Genomic DNA, 27,667 nt, shown 5'->3' on the forward strand with positions numbered 1-27,667 from the left:
CAAGGGATTCAAATAACATTTGAAAATGACCATACAAGTGTATTTCATTATTTAGTTATCACAGGCACTCTTTTTGAATGGAAAACACACATTTATCAAAATACGTAAAGCTACTTCGATAGCAGAGCCATGTCCCTCTAAGAATTGCAAGCTTAATTCTTCTTTGTTACATTATTTCGAAATACAATGCCAAGTCATTGTCAAGTTATCGGTTCAGTTTCGGTTAATTTACCTCAAGGACGCAGTTACAAATGCTCGCTAAAAACAGACGATTTTCCCCAACAGTTGCCCTGCAGTTTCACTTCCTCCAACCGCAGTTAAGATATTGGCCTTAGTCCAGGTCTTGCATTTAGTAGTAGGCAACACATTTGGGAAAATTCTTATGAGTTTCATGTTGAAACATGGGTTTAAGATTTAATTTAGTTAAGTTAAAATCCATCCCGCTCCACTCCCCGCCCCTACCTAACGCAGTTAATTATCCTAACTCTTTTCTGCACCTGAGAAAAGTTCTTGCTTTGTGTCTTGGTAGTTGGATCTGAAGCTGCAAAAAACAAACAAACAAAAGATAAATAATAATAATTGTCATTGTGGTGTGACGACGGTGTGGTTTGAGCCGCCACACCTGTCCTGGGTCTAGGTAATTGGGGCCCAGGATCAGTGTGGCTGTACACCTGTTGCTCGTTGGTTGGTCTAACAAGCAACAGGTAACACCCCCATCCCAACACACACTCAGGAGAGGAGCCCTTGTCATGACACTTGTCCATCCGCTCCATGGCTCATTCCACCTAGCCTACTCCCTACAATAAACTGTGTCTGAAACACCATCTTCTGTGTCTCTGTGCCAGAGGTCTGTGAAAACGCCACTTGGGTGGCGTGTGGTAGGCAAAACTGCCACAGTCATTATCAAAAGTATTTATATTCTAAATAAGGTGTGACACATCAGTGTGCAGTAGTGAGTGTAAAAATTATATAACAGATTATTTATAGAGGTTAGGGCTTGTTCCCACCTCATGTCTGGCTGGTGTTCACAGGAGAGCCGCTGGTGGTGGAGGCCAATTCATCCTTCAAAGCGGTTAGCATCTCTTTATACTGCTTCCTATGCTGGGGGCGGATAAACATTCCAAATCCTAGAAAAAAAAAACAGAAAATAGACAGACTGAAACCAGCATGACTATTTAAAAGGTTTGCCATTTTTCAACCCAGACCTCATTTAAATGTTGGTACCCATCAGTCAACTGTTCATAGCACAGCCTAGGTGAACACTTTATTATGGAGAATCTTACTGATCTGCTGCAGCTTCTCACTGGGCTTACATGCAGTTAAATGGGGCTAACATCTAAAAGGTGGAGACATACTTAAAAACCTACTTAAGACGTCAGAACCAACAGAGAAAATGTACCAGAATACAGTTGTCAGAATACTCCCTAAGAATGCAGTTTAATTCTTTATATGCCATTCCATGCAACTAGGGGGCTCAGAGTGATACATATGTGTCCCATCACAGCAAAAGCCGCCATCACACGCATTTCTAAAATCGCCAGGAGCAGCCAAATAAATTAAACTTTCTTGAAGGAAAATTTGATTTTTCTCGATTTGTGTTCCTTTGTGTTTTTTAATCTCTCAACGTATTTTCAAAACCGAGTTTGATTCATAAATAGTAGAAAAATGTTAAACCATGGAGTAAATATTCTCGTTAGATTACATGGGGAAACACAGTTCACTTACAGAGACGCTGAACAGCGCTGAACAACGACCGATCGATGGTTTCCTTTAAAGCGAGCGTTCAGGTGAAGATCATTCATCCATATTCCATGTGATATGAAGTCACAATGTAAAACCGTTTTGATAGAATACAACCTTTAAATCGTACTACTTTTACACACACGGAGCCATTGTTGTGAAACGGCGAAGAAGAACCCTTCACGTCATGCACCTACGTCACTTCCGTATACAGACAGTTAAAGCGCCGCACGGGGGTGTTTCGGTGTCACTTGTCTGTGAAAACTTTCTTCTCCGTATCGTTATGGATTATGCCAAGTGGGTGGTGGAAGTTCTGAATCATACTAGCGTGTTAGCAGCGTGTACTGGACTTCATTTTCCGCGAGGATAGTCAGTTCTCCTACAGCGCTGCTGAATCCGATATTACTTCGGACTTGGAGAACATTTCAAACAGCGGATTTCAAACATATTTTCAAGAACCACTGGAGGAGACCAACGCGTTATTGTTACAACAGAAGTTGATGATGTATGAAATCCGTTGGGTTGGCGACAGATTTTCAGATTTCAGATTTTCTGAGACTCATAATATTGATAGACTCTACATTTTGTTGTGTTGTCTGTACTTTTAAACTCCAAAATAATTCCACTTTTATAAAACATGTACATTCATATAAAAGCTTTTTTTTAAAACAAAATGAGTCGTGTGTCGTTGAGCTGTTTTCGTGATTAGCCCATTAGGCATTATGTTAAGTAGCCATGAGGCTTTGTTTGTCCGCCATCCCCCATTTGCATTCTGGGAGCTGAATGAACCTAGTGCGGGTAAAACTTTGAAGGTGATTATCTCAGAAACACGGTTTGCCACACCCTTGTCATTAACAAGTCATAGCTTTAAGAATATTTGCTTGATTTGCACAAGTGACACCTTGTTTCGAAGCTCTGATTCTTCGCATTCAAATGATGCGAAATTATTATTATTTTTTTCGAAAGCCGCAAAATGAACCTACAGTACGTGGTGGGTCACATATGCGTCTGAAATAAGGCTTTCATAAATATGGCATTGCAGGGGTTTTACAAATGCTTACTGTCGAGAAGAGGGAAGTTGCCATCATTCTCCGTGAAGAAGCTCACTGCTGTGGCGATCAAGCTCTTGTAGTCACCCTCCTTTTTATAACTGCGGATGACCTGGAAGAGTCGGCTGGACTTCTCCACGCCGATGGCCGCCTTCACATCAGCTAGAAAGACTGCGTGGACTTCGCTTTTTGGATCTAGTATGTATGTATGCACGCACGCACGCACGCACACACACACACACACACACACACACACACACACACACACACACACACACACACACACACACACACACACACACACACACACACACACACACACACACACACACACACACACACACACACACCTTTATCTATAGTAGATCTATTTATACTGTATATTATCTATCATGCATTTTTGGTTACTTGGATTTATTTTTATTGCACAGAGATTTGCTTTTCCTTGGTTTATATTTCCAAAGATTTCCTCCTTTACCTCCTGCACAGCTTACCTCCTAAACCTTCTTTGGATCCTGACAATGAGCAAATTCAAATTCGGGGCAGAAGAGTTACTGTATGTACCTGTCTGCCCCGTCGTAGGCAGATGCTGCTGACTGACTGCATGGTTGCCAAGGTGACCCCCCCCCTTGTTGAGTTGCAGAGACGTATTAAGTTGACTGCAAGACGAGTCCACGCTGGAAGATCCTACTGTCATACAGACACCGGGATGTTTGCTGTCGGCTTGAAAAAACATCAACATAACTTAAAAGTATATATCTTTTTTAGAATTTACAGTTTTTTTTGAGAGCTTGTGCTATTAACTTTAAAGGGGGGGGGGTGTACCAGTCTGCCACATCATTGCCCCCTTCTCCTCCTTGGAGAGAGAGTGATCTGGCTTGTATCCACAGCCTTGACCCGTCAGCTCCTGGCATTTCTCGTCAAAGATCTTCTTATGATGAGGCCGTATAAACTGGTAAAGCCCTGGAACCCATTGGCATACATCTGGTTAGTGCTTAATATCCCTTACACACTACTATTTAGAACAGCAAATTAGCGTATAATGTAATAATATTAATAATAGTGTTAATATTGTTTTCAAGTAGTTCGTTAGTGGTGCTTAGTTTTGGCGAGAAGAACGATGGATGGATACTACGTTGTCATATTGCCAATGCACTTTCTTTCAGCATGTTGATGATGACACTGTATAGAAGCTTTTGGGTGAGAGGGTCCGTTACACACGGCGCTTACTTTATTTCGTTCAATAACAAACCGAGACAAATGAAATAGCCTACATCTGAAATAAAAAAATCATTTTTTTATTTTGAGTAACTGGGCAAGGGGATGCACAGTGGAGCACAGTTTGTGAGCACCTCATCGCTAGCGTGGGAATTGAGGGTGCCCCATTGGTGGCATGTGGGCCCCTAGAAGCCACCGGGCCGGCGTATTGGTTGCACTGGCGGTAGTTACACCACTGTCTTGCACTAACTCTGGTATTTTCTGCATCCTATACTACTGCGCCATTTTTTGCATCACTGATACAGTTCTTCCTCTCTCAACGTGTTGGGGAAAACAATCAGAGCCATTCACCGTTTGAGCAGCTTACCACGGAAGAGGTTGTGAGTGTTTGCATCTCCAGTCAGGAGGTCGGCCGCTTCTGTCAGCAGTGCGCGAAGGTGATCTGTCCTCTTGTACGTCTGCAGGGCCTGCATGATTTTCTCAAAGCTCACTTGGCTCATGGTCTTCTTCACCTCAACCAGGAAGCATTTGGCTTTTTCAGCCATGTTCCCCTCCCCTGACAGAGCCGGGGAATTGGTTCTCTTCAACAGGGATTAGAGAAAATAAGCCTATTATTTCCACTGTCCAATTGAAATAGGGTCATCAGGCCATCAACCACAACATCGTAGAATTAATTGGTTTCTTGGTAACACCGCATATACCTGTTCTTGGACAACTTTGATTTTACGTTTCCCACTCCGGAACGCTTCATCCATGTGCTTGTCATGCTGAAGAGACGGTGTTGATAAGGAGGTCACCTATTGGGGAGGGGGGCAAAGCGGATGCCTATAAATACAGTCCTCGTATATATATAAGCATTAATTAGATACGTATTTCGAGTAAGTCATCCCTCAAAATAATCTGTGTAGGAGATTACCATGAAAAGCAAGTCATCAACAGCCAAAAATGAAGCGATTTGTACGAGTGACCGTTGGAAATTTTTGGGCTATGCACTTTTTCCTGTTGTGTTGTGCGTTCTTTTATTTTCTATAGGTTCACTCCCATTGATTGGTTGATGTGTCAGGAGGAGTATATAATATAATTGTAAATTTGAGAGATTATAGAACCAAGAACACAAATACACTGTATGGCTGTTTCTTAAAGCAAAAAAAACAAAAAAACAAAAAAACAAAAAAACATCAAATATAGGATTTAACAAAATAATACAAATTACTACTTTAACCAATGTATGTTTATTTGCTACTTGTTTTGTCAAGCATAAAATCTGTTTAGAATGAGCCTGAGGTTAATAACAACTTGTCCTGTAAGTAATTTATGGAGGGATCTCAGTAGCTTTAGACAACCTGAACTTTTGATTGAAGATAAAAGATCCTATTCCATGTTTTGGTCATTTCAACACTTGCAAACAAACCTTGCTGAAAAGTTCCATCCAATGGTGGATTAAAACTACACAGTTCACTCCCCGGTAAAGCTGGGGCCACATTACATGATTTTTCCCCTAATCGTGAACGACAATGAAAAGATTGAGAAGCACACATTTGATGACTGAAATTTGCAGATTTTCTGTCTCTTCTGCGCACACCCATAACTGCTGTCTTTGAGAATTTGTGGTACTCCAGCACTCGCAAGAATGCATCTTCCTGTGAGATGCAAAATATACACAAAAACAAACATGGACGCCATACAGCTGGCTACTGTGGTTGTTTGTATAGCAAACTTGCAGCGGTGACGACATACACTAATAAGATACTCACAAGTCTGTCACTCCTCCATTTCAGAATTGAGAAGTCCACACACTGAGTTCTTTGGCTTCGCCATTGTGCAGGTGCATGACCTCATTGGCTGTTGAAAATTGCTGTTGCTTGTTGATTTGACGCGCACACACCAGAGGATTTTGGAAACAAGTTTACCAAAATCAAACATTTTTGATTGAATCATGGCCTGGCCTATAAGCATGGTATAGAGACAGATTTGCACATACACACACACGCACGCACACGCACGCACTATGATTCAACAGCGCATCTACCTCCGCCAACCCAACTCAGCCGGATCTTAAATCACTGCCAAACAGGCCTTGAAAATCACGTAATTTCGCCCTAAAATGGAGGACTTTTACGGCGCGTGGCCCTGCCTCGAGTCACACCAATCAGCGCGCAGATTAGGCCGATTTGAGGCAGCTTGGCGGTCGCGGGAAAGGGAACCCTGCTGTCATTGGCAGCCGGTGCTTGACCACGCCCCTTGGTCCGCCACATGGTTCTTTACCTTCTCTTTCCCCACCAGAGCGCAGTTTTCCTCTCCATTCTGTTGGTCACTGTGATCCAGTGCGTCCATCAAGCCCACTGGCCTCGGGGTGACATGCATCTCAGTTGTGTACTCCATACACAGCCCGGCCATGCAATTCGGCTCATTATGTTCATCTGACAATTGAAAAACCCACAGGGGCCAAAAATCACATTCTGTGTCTGAAAAGGCTTACTAGTTACTACAGCAAATGAGTATGCACACTATGCCAGCCATGGTACCCCACAATGCAATACGGGGAAAAGACACAGTAAAGTTTCTAGACAGTGACACTGTTACACCATGACCATGGAATATGACTGAGAAGCCATTGTTCTTGAATATATGAACATGAAGTACGCAATTTCGAATGTGGGAATAGTAATGAAAACTGTACCATTTTGCAGGCAAAAGTGCTAACCACTAATCCACCATCTGCCTGACCTTTAGTTTATCTGAAACCAGCGGCAATGGCAGTCGTGAAATGATAACTGAATATGAAATCTGTTCCTATATCTACCTAACAGACAACGGTCACATTCTTTTGCATTTTGCAACCACCGTTGCCTCGTGTAGCTGGTGGCAAAGAGAAAAAATATATATAATCGGGCTCGGTTGTGAAAAAGGGGTGTACTCTATACTGTATATAGTGTGCGCATGTTTGTAACTTTGATAGAGGGGATGATGGGAAGTGTAGATGTATAGATTACAATTTCATTATAATTTTACCTTGCCGATAACGGTTGATTAAAGACATGCATTAAGTGAAATTCGACATTTGATATAAACAAACTTATACTTTAAAAAGGTAGCCGTATCATCGAGATTTGAGCTGCTTGCCAAGGTTTCATAGCAGGATCAGAATAGTTAGTCACCTCTAACAGTGAAAACAATATGTCGAAAAGCACATGTAGCGGTAGATTGGGGAGATGATTCTGTGGCAGTATTTAGCAATCCTTCACATGACGGGGGAGTCTTTTGAACTAAGTTTATTATCAGAAATATTGCTTAAAAGTGGGAAATCACAGGTTTTGAGCATTTAAAGGGCCAAAACTATACCCCCTAAGTCGTTAAGTGGTCCATAAAACCAATTTGTATTTTAGAGGCTGGGCTGTGAACATCGATGTACTGGCACGACCCCTAGAGAGCCTCATTGAACTGACTAGAGGATATAACTTCCATTCAAAACAGCACAACTTGAAGAAAAAAATGGGGGGGGGGGGGGGGGGGGGGGGGGGGGCAGTTTTGACCATTTTACTGCAGAAAACGGGTGGTGTTCTCCTGTAATACCATTTTCAGAAAAATTTAGGGAAAAAAAAAAAAAAAGATACTCAACTCAGTCTTCTCCTTTTGAGAGTAGAAGTGTGGGAGTCCAGTGCTTTGGCCTTCTGGGCGACACTATGTTGACTGGACGTGCAGCTCCTAAGGCAAGAACTGGGAGATTGTAGAAAACCAGTGGCATCGCAGCTTTCGGTGGCCGCCTTCTCAATTGGAGGCCTCTGGAAAGTTTGAAACGATAAACCCCACGCACAACATCTAATGTGTGTGTGTGTGTGTGTGTGTGTGTGTGTGAACAGTATGGAGTAGTGCATCATAAAATTGTTACACAGACAAACAAATATATGGTGAGCTGAAAGAAAGACTTGGGGTTCAGTACACTCAAGCAAGAAACAAATAATTTGCATATCTCTGAAGAATGGGAACAAGGATAACATCATTAATGATTCCTAAAAATAAACAAATTAAATTAATCCATGTTGGCAATTACCATTAGGCCTTATGAAGATACCAGCTCCCATCATTTATAACTGTAAAAAGCACAACCTAATTTTTGATTAATAGTAGTACATTAGTAGATGTGTAATGTTGGCAACAGTAGTCTGTCTTTACTTTTTTTGGGGGGGGGGTGCAGTGGAGCAACTTCTTATTTCTCGTATTACGTTAGTGTCGATGTAGCCACAAAAGCAGATTTGCAGAAGTTGCAAACAATGTTTTGCTCGCAACAAAACAACGAAAAACTAATGAAATGCAGAAATGTAGGGTTGTGATTCAATTAGAAAATATATAAATTAATTGCACAATTTGCTGTTATTAATCACAATGAATTGCTATTTTATCCTTAAGAATGAGGCTTGTAATCATATTCATTCATTTGGATTTGTATGATTGCATTAAAAATACTTTTTAGTTAAATGTCCGAAAACCCCATCTATTTCTAACGTTACCGCAGTACTAAAACATCGGGAGTTCTGCTCTAAGATGATAGATCAAACACAAATGCGGTAACTCAATTTAAAACTTGTAAATCTTCTTCCTTGCCCACCTCCATCATTAGCCAAGATGGTGGTTCACCCTGCAAATCAGCAGGACAGGAAACAAATACTTGGTATTGATAACCAACCGTTGTTATAGCCAACCTTGAAACTAAAACTCATTCAATTGATATAACTTTTTTCCCCTAAGCATTATTAGGACCATTTTGCGACAGAAATGCCCTCGTTGTCCTGTACCTGCCTAGCAGAGTCTCCAGTTAAAGTATTTTCTTGATCCGAGTGTCAAGATTGAATATTATAAGATCAGAATCAGAATCACAAATACTTTAATAATCCCTGGGGGAAGTAAGATGATTAATAATGTAAAGAGGGTTGTATGTCTGTTATGTTATTGTTATGTTATTGCATATAGTATGTGCTTCTAAACATACCAGTTTCTTTGCAACCCTGAAGAACTGAGTAACATCACGGACAAGATTCCCGAAGTTGTCGTACTTGCGTACGTAAGGCTTCAACCAGGAAGGAAGCTGGGCTTGAACATCAGAGTTTTTAAACCTGGGAGAAAATAAACACGACATAATAAGGAGGTTATTCATATACATAATTCTAGCCATTGTTCTTTTTTTACTCACACACAAAAGTATTTTACATGATAGTAAGCACATGTATAGAATGTAATACCTGGATAGCCATTTCAGACGTAGGGATGGCTTTGGTAAAATTGTCCGATAAGCATCACATTTTGTGTTTATATTGCAAATAAAATCCACAAATAGGTTTTCTGGCTCATGCGCATCCGAAACGTTAGGATGTGATTTGATACTTTACAATTCATTGGTGTATCTAATAATTAAATGTAAATTCTGATATCTACGACAGCACATACGATATAGAGATGACTCCCCATTCAAAGATATAGTAGTCTAGTCTTAATTACTGTTGCCAAGTAAATATGTGTAATGGATGTTTTTTCACATCAATAGTGGCTCATCAAACACACTTTTCAGGAACGAACACTGTAGCTCCTCACCTCTGATCGCAAAGGAAGACAGCACCATAATCCTCTTTGTGACGAATTACTCTACCGATGGCCTGGTTCACTGCACGAGACGCCTGCTGTCTGTACCACTCTATTCCCGACAGGTACTGGGAGAGAACACACACAAAATGTTCGGTTACCGAAATTATCGGACCAAAAAAAGGACATAAGCATATTTAAGAAAAATGTTCAACTACCAAAATATAATTCTAGCAGGTGACCTTACCTTCACTCCAGGAACCTTCTTTCTGCTCATTTCATCCAAGAATTGCATCTTTAGGATCACACGGGGGTCCATTTTAGGAGGAAAAGGCAGCCCTGTGATGATGACCCCCCGGCCAAAAGAGTCCGCAAAATCCAGCCCTTCACTAGCCTATAGTATGCAAAAATAAATGGCAGACATTAAATTAATAAATACTAAAAACTTAATACATATGCTGCAGCTTCACTGTGCTTAAATGCAGTCCAATGGGGAAAACGTTGAAGCAATTGGACTGGTTTTGAAAAGCTCACAGAATGATTGTCTTTGTTATACTGAAAGAAAAAAAAAGGAAAAAAGAAAATGGTCAAACGGTGTATTTCACTAATTTTTTTAATGTATTTTATATCAGCTCTGGTTGCATTCGCGCCAACATAGACATAAAAATACACAGCAACATTTGTGCCTATAATGTGAGTTTCCCCATTTTCAAAAAAGGAAATTTAAGGCTTAAACATCTGATCCATTAGAGTGCATTAAAGCTCAGCAGAATGGACAGTTTATTGTTAGTGAAAAGTATGTGCTATTAACATTCATAAATTATATAAACAATTTTTTATAACCAACAATAGTTTGTCTGTCAAGGACCAAATAGAAATAAATGTTACTTTCTAAGTGAAAAGTGTGAGTGGGTTATGCAGATAGGTGAATGGTCCTAAGGTTGCAAGGTGTAACCAGTATCTGTATTATCATTCATGCCCATTCTTAACCACTTGTAAAATAACAACCGGTCACGTCAGCACTGTATTGGAAGCGATCTGAGAGGTTAAACGTCACCTTCCCACGACACACAGCAAAGAAGCTTCCTCCTTTAGATTTGGCATCATTGACCTTGTTGTAATAACCTTCTATAGCCTAAAAGACAAGAAAATAAGATGAATCGTTGCATTAGTTCTGACTGAGGAAGTCCAAAATGGAAATTAAACAACATATTATGCACGTTCATATTAAATGGAACTCAACTTACATCCATGAAGTTTCTCTTTCCCTTAGCTTCTACAAACATTGGCTTCATGTTTTCGATGCGGTCTGCGTGGCCATTTGTCTGATGAGATGCACGCAATTAGCACGTAAGCTTAAAGATGCAACACATATCCAGATAAGATCACAATAAGACTCCAACATGCCTCACAGGTGCATTTAGTAGCTTTTGTGAAAAAAAAATAACATTTGGCCAAGGTTCAATTTACTCACTTTCCAGAACTCCAGGGTTTTATCCATCAAAGGGTAGGAGGGGAAGAAGACTAACAGACCATCAGGAACCACACGGCCGAGGTTGGCTGAGGAGAGACAGTGTGGGTAATATCACATGCTGTAGCCACGGTACAGTACGACTAGCAGCTGAGTCCCGTGAGGTCGTTGTCAAAATGTGAGGGGGAAAAAAGTTAGCCATTAACATTTTGACCTGTTTCATGTCACAGACGATCCTGAATTAACAGAAACAGATTTGCTACAAAAGGAAGTGATGTATGTTGTTCCTCCGGACCACCTCTACTCTGCATAGAACTGATAAGGGAATGCAAAATTGTCATCAGTACCTTATTTGCTTTTTTATCCTGTGATATAAATTGTCCATTCTTTGACATTTACCCCCCTTCCCCCAGTGAACAGGACTCATGCCGGAACAACAAAAAAACAAGGCAAACAAACAACCAACTCACAAATAAAGATGTGGTATTGTTTTTACAGACAAGATTAGAATGGTGCTTTCAGAGCTCAGGACTTGGACTGAAATGCAGTCACATGGAGGCAGAGTTGGAAGTTATTAAAACAAATGAAGACGTTTTAATTGAAGGAGAGCCAGGAAGTTGAACACAGGACAGGGATCATACAAATTGATGTAGTGAAAAAAAACGTGGAAAAAAAAGTGCAGCAGACAGGGGCAGCTGTGAGACGTGGAATTACTTAGTGACCTAATCACGAATATGGACAGCAATAGAATACAGTTTGGGACAGACCCCATGTTTGCAGTACCGGGCATGATTTGCATGATTTGCATGAATTGTAATGTCTTTGCTTACCAACTGTGTTTCCCAAGGATGCCATGTTTTCAGGGACAAACCTATCAAATAAAAACAAGTTTATACATGGCCACAAGCAGCAATGAGAGGGTTCAAGCCCATGGGTTGTTCACAGCAACTGCTTTCTTTAAAAGATTGTTCATCATAATTAATAGTGAAAGTTTAAACCGCCTCTTCTCGTATTAGTATTGATGTGTAAATTGTTAACATAAATATCCTGATATACAGTAAAACTACCATTTGCAGTACAGTGGCATAATTACTTTAGAATGTACATGTCAAACTGAACTTACCTTGTAGTTGTGGTTAACTAACCCTTTCCTCCAATACCACCCATCCCTCACCTGGAATACCAACTCTAACTGCAACTCTGCTCTATATACACAAACTGAATATCATATATTGTTACATTTTAGAAGGACAGGACTTTTCACCCACATTTATGGGAAACGTACTGTATCAACAGAATGATAAATGAGACCCAATATCTGTTCTCTGCTAGTCTGTTTAGTAGCCAAGAACCCTTCTGGAATAAGAAGTTGGCTTTGTGTTAAACCTAGCATCACCATATTCCTTATGAACAAATTTTTCGGAAAGATTTCAGTCACATGAAATGCAAAGTAGCATGACCCACTGGTTGATATGTATGTTGTCTCTGTGATATATTTTCTCCATCGCCCAGTCCAAAGTACAGAGGTATGCAAATGCTAAAAAGCGGTACACAAATGTAGTTTGATGATAAAAAAATAATTTAAAAAAAGGAAGCTGATATATACACAAGGCCTTGAGTGAATTGACGGCAAAGCTTACCTCTGATCAAAGGCTGAACTTAAGCGTACACCGTCTGGCCCTCGGTCAACCACGCTAACGAAGATCTGGTCACGTTGGATCACATGGCCGTTTTCCAGGCAAACGGGGAATGGACTGGGTAATAAGGTCCAGGAGTGGGAAAGTTAACAGAAAGTTTTTTTTTTTGCACCAGCCCAAGTAAACATGTTGTTAATGATGTAGAGAAGCTAATTGTGTGTGAAGGTGAAAATTGGATTGGTTAATAGGCTGAATAACCACAGCTGACTCTTACATCTGCATCTCGGAGGTGAAAGAGGAAAGTGGTGATAGGGTGCCACTTGTGAGTATGATATTGCGTACGCCTTGTCGCACAAGATCCAGCATACTGAAGCCAGGGGAGAAACACCAGTAGCTCAGAATGTTGCCTAAAAGAGCACAGACAAACACAGATAAGCACAGACACATGCATCTTTAGATAGGTGTTCAATGTTTAAGATATGGACACAAGTACAACATTGATTGGCAATCACAAATCTTTAAATACATATTTTTAAAATGCTAAACAGTTGGAAGACAGACAGGGTATCAGAAGAAGCCTTTAATGTTAAAAGGTGTTTATATAATAACCTTAAAATCCAAAAGGCCTCTTGAAGCTTTCTATAATAATAATAATAATAATAACAATAATATTTTCCCCTTCTGAGGCCCACATGTTTTACTGGGGACTACTCAGTCTCAACAATTTAAAGCTAAGCAGTCTTCTGCAAAATAAACCATTATGAGAAGACCCCAGACAAGAATCAAACTCTGTGTCTTCAGGAACGGTGTAGATCTGTTCGCACTCAAGTGCTCTAATAAAAGCTAAATCATACTCCATTGCATGTTAATGTCATGATCATTTTGAACAAGCTTTGTTAATATTGTTATACAGTAATTGATGTTTCATGAAGTATAAGAAGGGTTCTCTTTCTCTCTCTCCCTCCCTACCCCTTCTCCATCAATGAAGGGAGACTGTTTGAAGGTATTATGTTGTCAACGGCCTGTAGGCAAGATCATCTTGTCCTCCCTCCCACCCACCTCAAAAGCACCTGAGGAAATGTACAATAATATTTATAATAATGCAGATTTAATTTCACCATATGATTGTTACAATTATTGTTATTATTATTGTAAACAATGTTGCATTTTATGTAAATGTATTTCTATTGTTTACACTACACTTTTTCCTCAATAAACGTCTCACACATTTGCCCGAGTCCTGCACGACTTGAGCCAAAGAGCAGCAGTGCTTGTCAATGTCACATAATAGTCACTTAGCCAATCAGATAAAAGAGGCTATGTATTTTATTTTACTCAATTTCCTTATTGAACGAAACAAAAATCATCGTGTGTAACAGGGACACTCTTAGTATCACCACCCCCATGTACTTGCCACCGGGCCAAACAACTATTCTGAGGGAAACCCTGAATAAGACATTATAAATAAAAGCCAAGTAAACGCCTTCCTGCAGGTTTCAAAACACATGCACAATTTATACAAAAAACGAGTTCAGATAATAGAAAAAAAATGTTTGTGGAAGTTATGTGACCCCGTGTTTTGTTTTTCCTTTCCCCCTTACCTTGTTTTTTGGATGAGGCCCACACATCAGCTTGCTGTTTTTGCTTGTGATTGCTTGTGTCCTGATGGATATGAACCTACACACACACACACACACACACACACACACACACACACACACACTTAAACCTGATAACATCCACCAAAGTTTTATAAACGCTGAATACTCACTTTAAAGTGACCGGTGTTTGACTGCATGTGTGTTGCGGAGTTGCCCTCTTGGGGTTCATTACAGAAAACAAGCTATGATAGAAGAAGATGACAGTTAACCAAGGAAGCGAAAACAAAATGTGCTGGGTTTACCATCCCAAAAGGTTACTAATGGTGAATATTATCCCAGTAATAAATCACTGTAAACAATGAAATGCAAAAAAATAAATTCAGATTCACCAACATAAATTTAAGTTAAATTTTAGGCTCTGCAAGTGAAGAATCGGTATTCGCTCCCTGGTTGTTTATAAGGGAGATTATTCTCACACACACACACACACACACACACACACACACACACACACACACACACACACACACACACACACACACACACACACACACACACACACACACACACACACACACACACACACACACACACACACCCCTTACATTGATTAACATTTCACCCTGAGAGCCTACCTGAATCATGTCCGTAAGCTTCTGCAATCCACTTGTGTTTAAGAATATTCCTTGTCCTGATGAGAAAAACATTGTACTTTGTGTGACATCTTTTTAAAGCTATAAAAAAAGATATTAGGCAGTATCAAGGTGTGATTAGTCTATAAAGCTTATAAGTTTATAAACAGCTCCCACCGCCTGGTAGTTTTGGATTAACACTGCAGACACGAATATGTGTACATGGGCAAACGGTCAGTCAGCCATTTGCATGATCAAAGGTTTGACATGTAAAACAAACATTTATAAAAAAAACTGCAAGCCGCAAACAAAAAATCCTTACGTCCTGCAAGGTAGCCGGTGATTTGCTCCAGAGCTTCGCTGATGCCCGACTTTGTCTTTAAGGTCACATGAGCCTTCTGAAATATCTCAAAGATAAAGCTGTGTGTGTATGTGTGTAAGTGAGAGGGTGGAAGAGGGAAAAAGAGAGCAACCTGAACATTGATTAGATCCATCAATATCAAATGTTTACATGGATGTTTCAATCTCATGAAAAAAAACACACTAGAACAAATTTGTTGATCGTTCAAAAGATTGATATATAACATATGCATGATAACTGTTACTAAATCGATTCATTTAACCTTCACAGGAAACAAACATGTGAACATCCTACGTTATGACATATGTAGGGTGGTCCATAAACGCACCCATTAACCAACTGCAGATTTTGACTGCAGCTTGTACTCCATAATGCCGAGTTCAGACTACATGATTCTGGCCTGATTTTCCACTCGCCCACAGGTTTTTGGAAACGGCAGAGCAAAGCCCCAGATACGAGGAAAATCATGGCACGTTCCAATGAGCGACGAGCGTGTGGTGTGAACTGCTCACAATACCCTGTCGTTGATCAGTCATGCAGTGTGAAACCACAATGACTTCAAGATTCAAGACAAAGTTGTGTAGTGTGACCAGTACAGTAATCTGACGACTTTGAAAGTCGTGTAGTGTGCACATGGCATTAGGCGCATTAACAGGAAGACATAAAATTGCAGCTGTCAAATACCTAAAAACCAACTGATGAAGTCCTGAAAATTGAGGTTTGGATTAAATGTATTCAATAATGATAGATACCACGATGATTTTCACATAAAGGGTAGAACAACATTAACTGGTAGTTTTCTCAGCTGTCTCTACCTTCCAGGTTTAGTGATCCCCTTATCACTCAAAACCTCGTAGGAATCGATGACAGCCTCGAGGTCCAAGAGGATTTCTACGATGGCACACAGTTGAAATAATGGAAAGAGCAGAGAAGATATTATCAGGTGCATAAGGGATGCCATACGCTTCTGGGATACTTTTTTTTTGGTGTTCATACTTAGCTGAATTACGTTTTATTTTAGCAATGGTGGTAATGTCCATTTTTAAACCTGAAGAAAACAAAAACAAACAAAAAAAAACAAAACACAGAAAATAAAATACATTTATTTTGATTCCATATTTTTATTTATATGATTCCATAGTTATTATCATTTCAGCTAGCTAAACATATTTAGTTATGGCTTTTTTTTTAATTTTTTTTTTTAAACATCACAACGGAGTGGGTTGAGGGTTCTCACTGGAGTTCAGGGATTCTGAGTTCCAGTCGTTGGCACCAGGGTCTCCCTTGCAGGGTTCTTTTGCTTGCTCTGCCAGGAGTTTGTCTACTGTGTCAATGGATGATGCCAGATCATACGGAGTCAAATCGAACGATGTCGATTCCTCACAGGTTCTCTCCTGTGGACAGGGTGGGATGGTAAATTATGAGCACTCAGATCAGATGTGCACTACACAAAAGGATTTTAAAGCTCCGTTTCAGATTAAAAATAAATACTAAAGGGTCCCATTCACAAGTTGGTAATTACGTACTGCCTTGGTAACTGAATACGTATTGGGAGTGCAAAAGGCGCAGATCTGCTGATATTTTTTCTATGATATCTTAAGATTTAAACATTATTGGGAATTAAAATCGTCATTAAATTCAGTCTATTTTTCGGCTTTGTATTTATGTAAACGTTGTGGGTTTTTTTCCCCATTCAATTTGCACTGTGCCTGTCGTGGAGGTAGACCTAGGGTGTATTCCCTAAATGTCGCTTACATGTCGGGATTTAGCGAGGGGACATGTACAGGGACAAAAAAATCCAGGGATATCCAGGGATGTGTGTACAGGGACACAGTGGAGCGACAGAAGGAGCACCACTGTGAGGACACCAGACGCTTGTTGCAGGGGCTGCGGACTATTACAAACTACAACAGCAGCTCCTCCCCAGCCACGAGTGTGGACACCTCCCTAGCCAACGAACTGAACTCCTTTTTTGCACGGTTTAAGTCTGGCAACAACACCGCTAGCTCGCTAGCTAATTGGAATGTGAGATTGCTGTTCATCGACTACAGTTCAGCTTTCAATAGCATAGTCCCCACCAGACTGGCTGTCAAGCTAGGACTGAGCACTCCGCTGTGTGCCTGGATCCTGGACTTCCTCTCAGCCGGCCCCAGGTGGTTAGGGTGGGGAAGCACATGTCCAGCTCCCTCACCCTGAACACAGGGCTGCGTCCTCAGCCCCCTACTATACTCCTTGTACACACATGACTGTGTGGCCACGTCCAGCTCCAACACCATCAAGTTTGCTGAAGACACCCTAATGGTGGGCCTAATCACCGACAACGATGAGAAGGCCTACCCTGAGGAGGTGGCTGACCTGTCACTCTGGTGCCAGGACAACAGCCTCCTCCTGAACGTCAGCAAAACTAAGGAGCTGATTGTGGACGAGAGGAGGGGATAACAACCGAGGACGCACGCGTAACTGTCGACAGGATGAGCAGCTTCAAGTACCTGGAAGTCCACATCACGGAGGAATTAACATGGACTACACACACAGACACTCTGGTGAGGAAAGCGAGGCAGCGTCTTTACCACCTCAGGCAGCTGAAGAAATTCAGGGTCTCTGTGAGGATCCTCAAGTCCTTCTACTCTGGAGCAGTGGAGAGCATCCTGACAGGGAACACTACTGCCTCGTTTGGGAACTGTACTGCTCAGGACAGGCGGGCCCTGCACACTTATACTGTGTGTGTGTGTGTGTGTGTGTGTGTGTGTGTATATATATACAGTGGGGCAAAAAAGTATTTAGTCAGCCACCAATTGTCCAAGTTCTCCCACTTAAAAAGATGAGAGAGGCCTGTTATTTTCATCATAGGTATACCTCAACTATGAGAGACAAAATGAGAAAAAAAATCCAGAAAATAACATTGTCTGATTTTTAAAGAATTTATTTGCAAATTATGGTGGAAAAAAAGTATTTGGTCAATAACAAAAGTTCATCTCAGTACTTTGTTATATACCCTTTGTTTGCAATGACAGAGGTCAAACGTTTTCTGTAAGTCTTCACAAGGTTTTCACACTTGCTGGTATTTTGGCCCATTCCTCCATGCAGATCTCCTCTAGAGCAGTGATGTTTTGGGGCTGTCGCTGGGCAACACGGACTTTCAACTCCCTCCAAAGATTTTCTATGGGGTTGAGATCTGGAGACTGGCTAGGCCACTCCAGGACCTTGAAATGCTTATTACGAAGCCACTCCTTCATTGCCCGGGCGGTGTGTTTGGGATCATTGTCATGCTGAAAGACGCAGCCACGTTTCATCTTCAATGCCCTTGCTGATGGAAGGAGGTTTTCACTCAAAATCTCACGATACAAGGCCCCATTCATTCTTTCCTTTACACGGATCAGTCGTCCTGTCCCCAGCTTTGGGGCAGAAAAACAGCCCCAAAGCATGATGTTTCCACCCCCATGCTTCACTGTAGGTATGGTGTTCTTTGGATGCAACTCAGCTTTCTTTCTCCTCCAAACACGACAAATTTTTACCAAAAAGTTATATTTTGGTTTCATCTGACCATATGACATTCTCCCAATCCTCTTCTGGATCATCCAAATGCTCTCTAGCAAACTTCAGACGGGCCTGGACGTGTCCCCCTGGCTTAAGCAGGGGGACACGTCTGGCACTGCAGGATTTGAGTCCCTGGTGGTGTAGTGAGTTACTGATGGTATCCTTTGTTACTTTGTTCCCAGCTCTCTGCAGGTCATTCACTAGGTCCCCCCGTGTGGTTCTGGGATGTTTGCTCACCGTTCTTGTGATCATTTTGACCCCACGGGGTGAGATCTTGCGTGGAGCCCCAGATCGAGGGAGATTATCAGTGGTCTTGTATGTCTTCCATTTTCTAATAATTGCTCCCACAGTTGATTTCTTCACAACAAGCTGCTTACCTATTGCAGATTCAGTCTTCCCAGCCTGGTGCAGGTCTACAATTTTGTTTCTGGTGTCCTTTGACAGCTCTTTGGTCTTGGCCATAGTGGAGTTTGGAGTGTGACTGTTTGAGGTTGTGGACAGGTGTTTTTTATACTGATAACGAGTTCAAACAGGTGCCATTAATACAGGTAACGAGTGGAGGACAGAGGAGCCTCTTAAAGAAAAAGTTACAGGTCTGTGAAAGCCAGAAATCTTGCTTGTTTGTAGGTGACCAAATACTTATTTTACTGAGGAATTTACCAATTAATTAATTAAAAGCCCCATTCTGTCTCTCATAGTCGAAGTGTACCTATGATGAAAATTACAGGCCTCTCTCATCTTTTTAAGTGGGAGAACTTGCACAATTGGTGGCTGACTAAATACTTTTTAAATACCACTGTGTATATATATATATATATATATATATATATATATATATATATATATATATATATATATATATGTGTGTGTGTGTGTGTGTGTGTGTGTGTGTGTGTGTGTGTGTGTGTGTGTGTGTGCGCGTACGTGTATGTATGTGCGCACACACACACACACCTTATATACCGGAACGCAAGTGACTGGCCGACTGATAAAGTAGAATAGACCCATAGGGTCCGAGAATAATCTCTTTGTCAAAGGTGTAGGATCACATGGAAAATAATGAATTATCCAGTTTACTCGGTTAGACATCCAGTCCCTTACCACGTTGTGTGCCTCATCGAAAATGATCACTGCCCCTTTCAGCTCAATATTGTGTGCTCTGCGGCTCTGTTGAACAGATGGATAATCAGAAACTTTTACAGTTCATTTAGATTTGTGAACAATGCAGCAACCAAACATGAGAATACTATTCATACATTTCCTGGTTTTTTTTTGCATAATAATTCTCAATGATGATCCATGAACTTGATGGCCTTCAACCTCTAATCCTCGCAGAGTACATAGGTCTTAAGGGTCCAAGATGTTGCGCCTTTCAAAGAGTGGTTATTTTAGCATTTCGCAATCCGCAAAATGATTTACCTTTGGATCAAGGAGGTAGTTGTATGGCATGAATATAATGTCTGCTTGCTGCTTTAAGGAACGTGCCAGATAGTAAGGGCAAACCCTAGAAGAATGAAGAAGCATACAGAATGAATACACACACACACACACACACACACACACACACACACACACACACACACACACACACACACACACACACACACACACACACACACACACACACACACACACATACGTAAGTTAAACAAATCATACCTGTGTTTGTTGCCAGCCTTCACCAAATCTTCTACATCCATGATGGAATTAACGATTTCTTTGTCGGTGCTTTTCTCTGGTGAAAAGGAAGCTAAACAGGTTTACACTCGCAAAGCCTGGTGGTGAGTTTGTCAAATGAACTCTATGATAAAAACACGTGACATGATATGTGGAATATTAAAATGAGTAGGTAATAATTACATCAAGTATCCTTCACCAGAAAAAAACAAAATATATATATCGTATGGTTTTGAGTGTCATTCATGCTATTGAATGGGCCGTTTATTAGAATTTTTACCTGAATGACGCAAAATGCATATATTTTGACTTATTCGAACAGAGCCCCATCTCACCCTAACCCAGGGGATGGGGCTGGCATCAAGGTGTCCTGCACAATGTGCACTCAGCTACGTGGGTGGGCACTCGGGGATTGCGGCCGGGTGTGGCATTTAGCTGGTTGCGGTATAGTGGGCTTGGGGGCGGTTCTGACAGGGTGTCGGTCTGTCAGCATGGGACCTGGGCACCCACAGCCCGGGTTCTGCGCTTGTGGGTGCGTCTTATGACTGCAAGTGGTGGTGGTTTGTATGTTGTTTGGACTCTTAAATCCCGATCCCTTGGTGTGGCTGTGGGGCCTTTTCCACTGCTTGAAAGCACTACGATATCATTCCGACCTCATACACCAGAACTAATTGGGACAAGTGTTGTGCACTGGCAGGCACACACACACACACACACACACACACACACACACACACACCTCGATTTCTCCCTCCTTTACTGCCATATCTATCTCAGGAAGAGGACACGTGCCAAATTGCCGTTCCAATTTTACTGGATTATGATGATTATGTTGTCTATACATGTTTGTTTTTCCAGGTACATGTCAGCACAGGTTTAAAAAATAAATAAAATAAAGGCTGGGTACAACATTTTTCAACCCTCATTTAAACTTTGGTTACCATTATTTATAACTGTTCAAGTTCATAGCACAACCTCACTGAACAATTTACTATTTAGAAACTTACCACTCTGCCAGTTTCTCACTGTGCTTGCAGTCCAATGGGGCAAACATTTAAGCCTGAATAAAACATTTTGAACCTAACCATTTTCCAAACGAAATTACCTGTGCATTGCAGTTGAAAACGATGAAAGATTATGTACATTTATTACCTGAAATTCCCAACGTGGGGACATTTCTGTATGTAGATGTCAAACAGACTTTGGTACATGGGCTTACTGTCATAGTTGGGCAGGATGGGAAGCCGCTAATAGCGTAGCCTGGCTCTGATTTAGACATTTTACGTTTGTGCGTTTAAATACTGTAGAAAATAGCAATTACCTTCAAGGTTGTTGTAGAACACGCACGTTCTGGAGGAAATTTTTGCCCTGCACATATGAACCTGGAAAAACATCGGCACGGAGATCAGGATGAGATCTGTCGGTGATTGTTTGGATTACGGCTTTGGGACGGATTAAGTCCCAAAGCCGAGATGCCCAAAGGTCCAGTTACCTTGATATGGTTGCTCTCTTGGCGCATAACCTCTGGGTGAATACACAACTGCTCTCTTGATCCCAGCACACACACTTTAGGCCTAAATCAGAAAGACATTCAAATCTACTCAGAAAGTTCAAATATGACCACAAGGAGTTAAGAGATTGATAAAACTTGTAACTCAAGTAATTAAATTGTGTGCAACATTTTTATCATTACCCAAACAACCAGAATGTGAATACGGATAAAATGTCCGGTGCCAGCTAAAAGTTTGAGCACACTTGCTGGAAATTAGTTTGTTTGTTTCCCTGATTACCAATGTTTTACATTGTACTGCATTTGTATGTGTTTGCCTGGTAGGTCTTTCAATATTCAAGAGACTCAAGAGGTTTATTCGTCACATACTTTCATACATACATGCAGTGAAATGTCAATGCAATGCACCAGGTGATTACACACAATATGTCCTAGACTGAACACAGTAGCTCCCTAAGAATTTCTACTTGACCAACTAACTGATTCCTAAAACGTAATGCAGTTAGTCGAATACTATAGAATAAAATAAAAATATATAGAATAAAATAAAATAAAATTGAATAGATAAAAGGAATAGGCTTATGTATATGGGTTAGACTTATGTATATGGGATAGGCCAATTATGTATCTACAGATATGTGCATTAAAGTGGCATGTGAATTAAGTGAGGTAGTGTTTGTGAGATATACAGCACAGTATACAACACAGTTCCACAACGTTGATGTGTGTTTCAGGTCATTATATTGCTGACGAATGAAGAAATAGTTGTAGTCCTAACAGAATGGCTGGATGGTTGGTTGAGATTGCCACAGGCTTGCTAAAGATCATCAACTGTGTCACCTGTCGGACTGAACAGTTAACCAAATCGAATCAAACAGACATCGCAATTTAACAGAACGCAATTTTCAAATCGTAAGGCCTGAGATTAATGTTACACAATCTAACCGATAGGGCTGTGCAGGGCAGGCTCTTCCTATGGGCGAGATAGGCTGCACCTAGCACGCCGTCCTGGGAGGGCGGAGAGGGAGCCGCCAGAGCACATTTTTTTGCACCTGCTTCCCTCTCCGACGATGAGCGTGCCAGAAAAGTGTTTTTATTTTACGTCTCCTAATGACACAAAATAAGTGTGTATGGAATGAGTCTGTTTTTTTTAAGCGGCGCACTGAGTATGTGTACATACTGTATGTGCAACATTTTTATAAAAAATTAATTGCTGCTGAAACACTGCATATTTTTTGAATGTACATTTTCAGATTATAACAATTACAAGGCTTGAAGTTAAATCAATGAGCCACTATTCTGCTGTGATTCAAGGTGTTTCTTTGTACAATTCAATTGTTAAATAAAGATGTTATTCATATCAATTTATGTATCAATTCATTTCATCATAACGCGTTGGCCTGGCTTACAGGAAAGAGCAGATTATACGTTAACCGTAACAAATGTTGTATTGGTCATTCTATAGAATGATTTGTTGCTTGAGTTAAGTGAAAAAGAGACGATAAGGAACTTATAAAAAATAAAAACTCACCCTCTCTGCGTCTCACAAATACTCTCTGGCTGGCTGCAAATATTTCAAGTTTTGCCTCAAACACGCAGTTAATGCATTGTCTGGCACTGCACTCTTAACAATAGTTTCTTACCCTGCATGGAATTGCAGTGATTCTTCCAATGTGCTTGCACGCACGCACACTCCATACCTTGCAGTTTTGTACCATGCAATTAGTTCAAACAATCCTATTGGTGATAAGAAACTATCATATTGGTGCAAATTACAGTGCATCGCAGAGACGGTAAACCAAGCTAGGAAGCAAGCCAGAAGATACATATAGCCATCAGATTGCCTACATTGAACCACAGAGTCACAACATTGTCATTGAGGTTTAGTTTGTGAAGGCATTGATAATCAAGGGAGAAGGGAGAAAATTGTAATTGTTGTTCTCAGCACAACGACCACAGCAGCTTCCAGAATGAGTTTGTGGCAGTATGTGGACTAATGTCAAGGCAAGGAAGATACACAGAAAAATGTTTAACTTAAATTTCTGTTTTGCTTCAAAGAATAGTTGCCCCCCCATCAAGCAAGTTGCACAGACCATATTCTAACTGATCGTTGAATTATCAAGATGATTAAAATTATGTGTCGCAGTTTCACCGAGTTTCAATCAACTGGGCCCACCAGTGCAGCCTTTGAAAAAACGTATTCCGTCCATATTCTCCTGTTAAATGTAAATGTATGATGCAATAACGACTTGTTTTGCTACAATATCAATAGGTCTTAATGGATATCTTGCAAATATCATGCAATCATACAGTTACTCTATATGATTGAAGCGTGTAAAAAGGTAACCATACAGCAACTTTCTGAATATTATAGGTATTGATCCGTACAAAGTTTTTCATTCGGAAACATCTTTATTCACCTGTATGAAGTATTCTTTAATTCAGTGACGACCTGGGAAAGCTGGGAATGTGTCCGGGATGCGTATATGATTTTTGGAGTCTCTGTGTAATAGGCTAGGACACACAAAAAACAAAGAAAACTATATGATTAAGGAAAAAATGTGTTAGATGTTCATTAGAATATCTGAAAAAAGTACTGCAGCTCAACAAAAGACTTTGTCATCTGCAATGTGCCAGTTCTAGCATCTTAGTTAATTGAAAAAAACATTTCCCACAACAGAAAAAATAAGTGGCAGCAGAATGGAACGGGGCCTACTTGGTGGGTCACCATCGACTGCAGCAGTGCCCCATGAGGACAGGGGGGTGTCAGGAAACAGCTCTCCTCCTTTCAGTCTTTCCGATATCTTACGGGCAGAGATAGTGTCCTTAAAGTATTCCCTCCAGGCGAGGGTGGCACACAGCAGGCAAAGGGTTTTACCAGTACCCGTGGGACTCTCCAAGATTCCATTCACCTTCTAAAAGACAGAGGCAGTGATGCAAATTCCAACAGTGTTCTGTACAATTTTTGTTGATAGAGGGTACAATTATATAAAAGGGTTAAAATCTTGATTTAGACTTCCGGATGTTATTAGCGGTTGTTGCGGATTGCAATCGTGCAAGTGGTTCTGCAAACCCTTCCAGCCAAGTCAGAGTTTAGTTCAATGCATGTCAAGGCACACTGGTCCACTAGCCAATCGTGTAAAAAGATAATACCACTTTGATATACTGACTTTGTTTATAAAAGTATCAGTTTATTCAGGGTTTCATGGGGACTGGACACTGCCTGAGGAGAGTGCTTTAGGCGGGTGAAATCATAAATGTCAATTAACCAACTTCAAATGGCTTTAACTTGGGCCACACCACAAGATTTTTCCAATCTTAAGATTTTGAAAAAGTGAGAGACCCCACACATGACATATCATGATAAATTAAACAGTTGCGTTCCTCGAGTGTGTGGAGAGCCACGATTTGTCCAAACAGCACACCACACACACAACAGATTCCATTCACCAAAGACTTGACATGGAGGTGTGACTATGCGCAATCAAATGTCACTTTACAGTAAACAAACATGGCCAGCTTTGTGGTGCAAGCTTTATCCTTCACCGCATTCGCCGCCATGGCTGCTGTTGTGTTTAAGACTATCAGTATCAGACTACCAGTATGAAATCAGTTAGCATTTTCAAACTTCCGGTTCCCTGTCCCTAAGTAAACGTGATTTTTTTTTAATGGGTTTTTGGTTAGATGCCTGAAATAAGGTCTGTGGTACAACACAAGTTTAAGATGTTTTCACATTTTGTTCTACGACATACACTACGTCAGTAAATACTCCACTCGTTAATTTTCAAGCTTTTACGTGTCTTAAAATAGCCAGTTGCTAACAAGTGGCTAAATGAGACTACAGAGGTTGTAGGGGATATTAAACGGCATCATGCCAATCGCAGAAAGTGATCTACTCACGAGTCGGCCTTAACAGCCTCTAGTTGTGTTTATACTCGCGCTCTTGCAAACCATTGGAACTCAAACTTTCCAGGCTTTTGTAGAAGAGGTAAGTGTGCAAAATGAAATGACAACTCGTAAGCTTAATGGTGGTGATGTTGAAGTTATGTGACTTCCACATCAACGCCATTGTTTATAGCCTAACGTTAGCGTTGTAGCAGAGTTCCGGGCAAATGTCTGTTGAATATCTAAATAGCAGACTAATTGTAATTAATTAATAACCATAAATAATTAAATTGGAGGGATAATATGATGATGGTATTGTAAAATAGCGCGTGGACGTGTTTTTAATCCAACAATAATATGCAGAATACTCATTATCCATCATCACAAACCAAAACGTAATCGATCGGTATCATAACGCAATAGAGTTGGTTTTTCTAACAGACATTTTCCGTTTCGTAATTGGTACTCTCTAGAATTACAACAACCATAAAACTCCCATACCAACTACAATCTTACAGGGTTTGAATTTTAAAGTTAAATACTCAATGTATGGCGAATAATGTTTTCTTTTTATATGGAATTGTCTGGCAATGAAATGGAAGAATTGGTATCTCAGGAGATAGAGCTGGTCGTCTAGTAATCTAAAGGTGGCTGGTTCGATCCCGGGCTCCTCCTGCCAGCATGCTGTAGTGTCTTTGAGCAAGACACACCTAATTGATTCAAGATTTTTTTTTTTTTTTTGTCACATACATATACATACTTTCATACATATATGCAGCGAAATGTAATAGAATAATAGAATTGCTCCTGATGGCTGCATCCGTCGGTGTTTGAATAATTGTAAGTCGCTTTGGATAAAGGCGTCTGCTAAATGTAATGTGCGCAATAACGTAAGCAGGTATTTATGGTAATATCCGATATTACCGTAAGTTGATGTTACGCATATTACCGTAAGTACCTGTTTGTTATTGCGCACCCAAATTCCTCGTCGGAATGCATCTATCGAAAGTTTGTTATTGCGTAAAAGTTTCTTACGCACGCACATTTTCAACAAAAGCGAGATCGATTAAGATTGAATAGAGCCAAAAAATAATAATTAATTGCCTTGATAAATTAATTGTCTGTCGATCAACGACGCCCGCACCCCAACAAACTAACGGTTAAAAAGTACGCGAACCCTATACGAGTATCGTAAGTACTTACATTTTGGAGGCATTCGATGACTTTATTCATGTAGTCATTTTGACACTCATACGGAGTGAAGGGGAAATTGACTGTCACTCCTCTCAGGTTTATTTTGGGCATGGCACGTGTAAAAACCGATGTCCACACACAATTAAAGCGTTATCAACTTGCCAAAAACAATAAGAAACACGCTAGGTTGTACCACCCAATGCTCAGTGTGACACTATATATTCTCCGACAACGGCGAAGCCGGGAAAATATGAATTCTTCCCGCGTCGGTTGCTCTTCCGCTGCTGCTTCTTCTTCTTCGTCTTCTTCTTCTTCTTCTTATGTGGCTTTTAACGACGGCTTGCATATTAAATGTGGCACTACTGCCATCTTCTGGAGTAAGTTAACTTCTACAGTGTTCACTATGTCCGATTCTCCTCATCGTTCCTGTCCTCATTAGAAAGTTGGCCAAGCACCATCTGCCTTGTCCACTTCCTCCACACTCTAGTATGCCCTTTACTCCTACTCCTGTAAGATCTAAACTTTTCATTTCTTCCATCATGCCCTTTCTCTCTGCTACATATTTCCTGCAACTAACAAGC

The 27,667-nt window shown here is 40.7% G+C and overlaps 1 protein-coding gene across 1 annotated transcript; it reads right to left on the reverse strand.

Moving 5' to 3' along the window:
• Window positions 1-410: 410 nt before the first annotated feature.
• On the reverse strand, window positions 411-27,300 carry rtel1 (regulator of telomere elongation helicase 1). Its single transcript, XM_080016008.1, has 33 exons — window positions 27,096-27,300; window positions 24,724-24,922; window positions 24,428-24,521; window positions 21,990-22,071; window positions 21,819-21,879; window positions 20,480-20,555; window positions 20,240-20,324; window positions 19,922-19,987; window positions 16,521-16,677; window positions 16,293-16,331; window positions 16,099-16,174; window positions 15,245-15,342; window positions 14,926-14,981; window positions 14,461-14,532; window positions 14,291-14,366; window positions 12,964-13,096; window positions 12,693-12,806; window positions 11,883-11,923; window positions 11,056-11,141; window positions 10,829-10,906; window positions 10,639-10,716; window positions 9,829-9,975; window positions 9,594-9,709; window positions 8,995-9,118; window positions 7,627-7,789; window positions 6,273-6,427; window positions 4,709-4,804; window positions 4,375-4,588; window positions 3,615-3,752; window positions 3,354-3,512; window positions 2,802-2,984; window positions 1,008-1,127; window positions 411-541 (listed from the first exon to the last, which is right to left on the reverse strand). Exons 1-32 carry the CDS (start codon window positions 27,195-27,197, stop codon window positions 1,009-1,011), a joined length of 3,483 nt encoding a protein of 1,160 aa, XP_079872134.1. The 5' UTR covers window positions 27,198-27,300; the 3' UTR covers window positions 411-541; window position 1,008.
• Between the last annotated feature and the right edge of the window lie 367 nt (window positions 27,301-27,667).

This window comes from Zeus faber (genome assembly GCF_960531495.2).
Source record: "Zeus faber genome assembly, chromosome: 15".
In the NCBI taxonomy this organism is placed as follows: domain Eukaryota; kingdom Metazoa; phylum Chordata; class Actinopteri; order Zeiformes; family Zeidae; genus Zeus; species Zeus faber.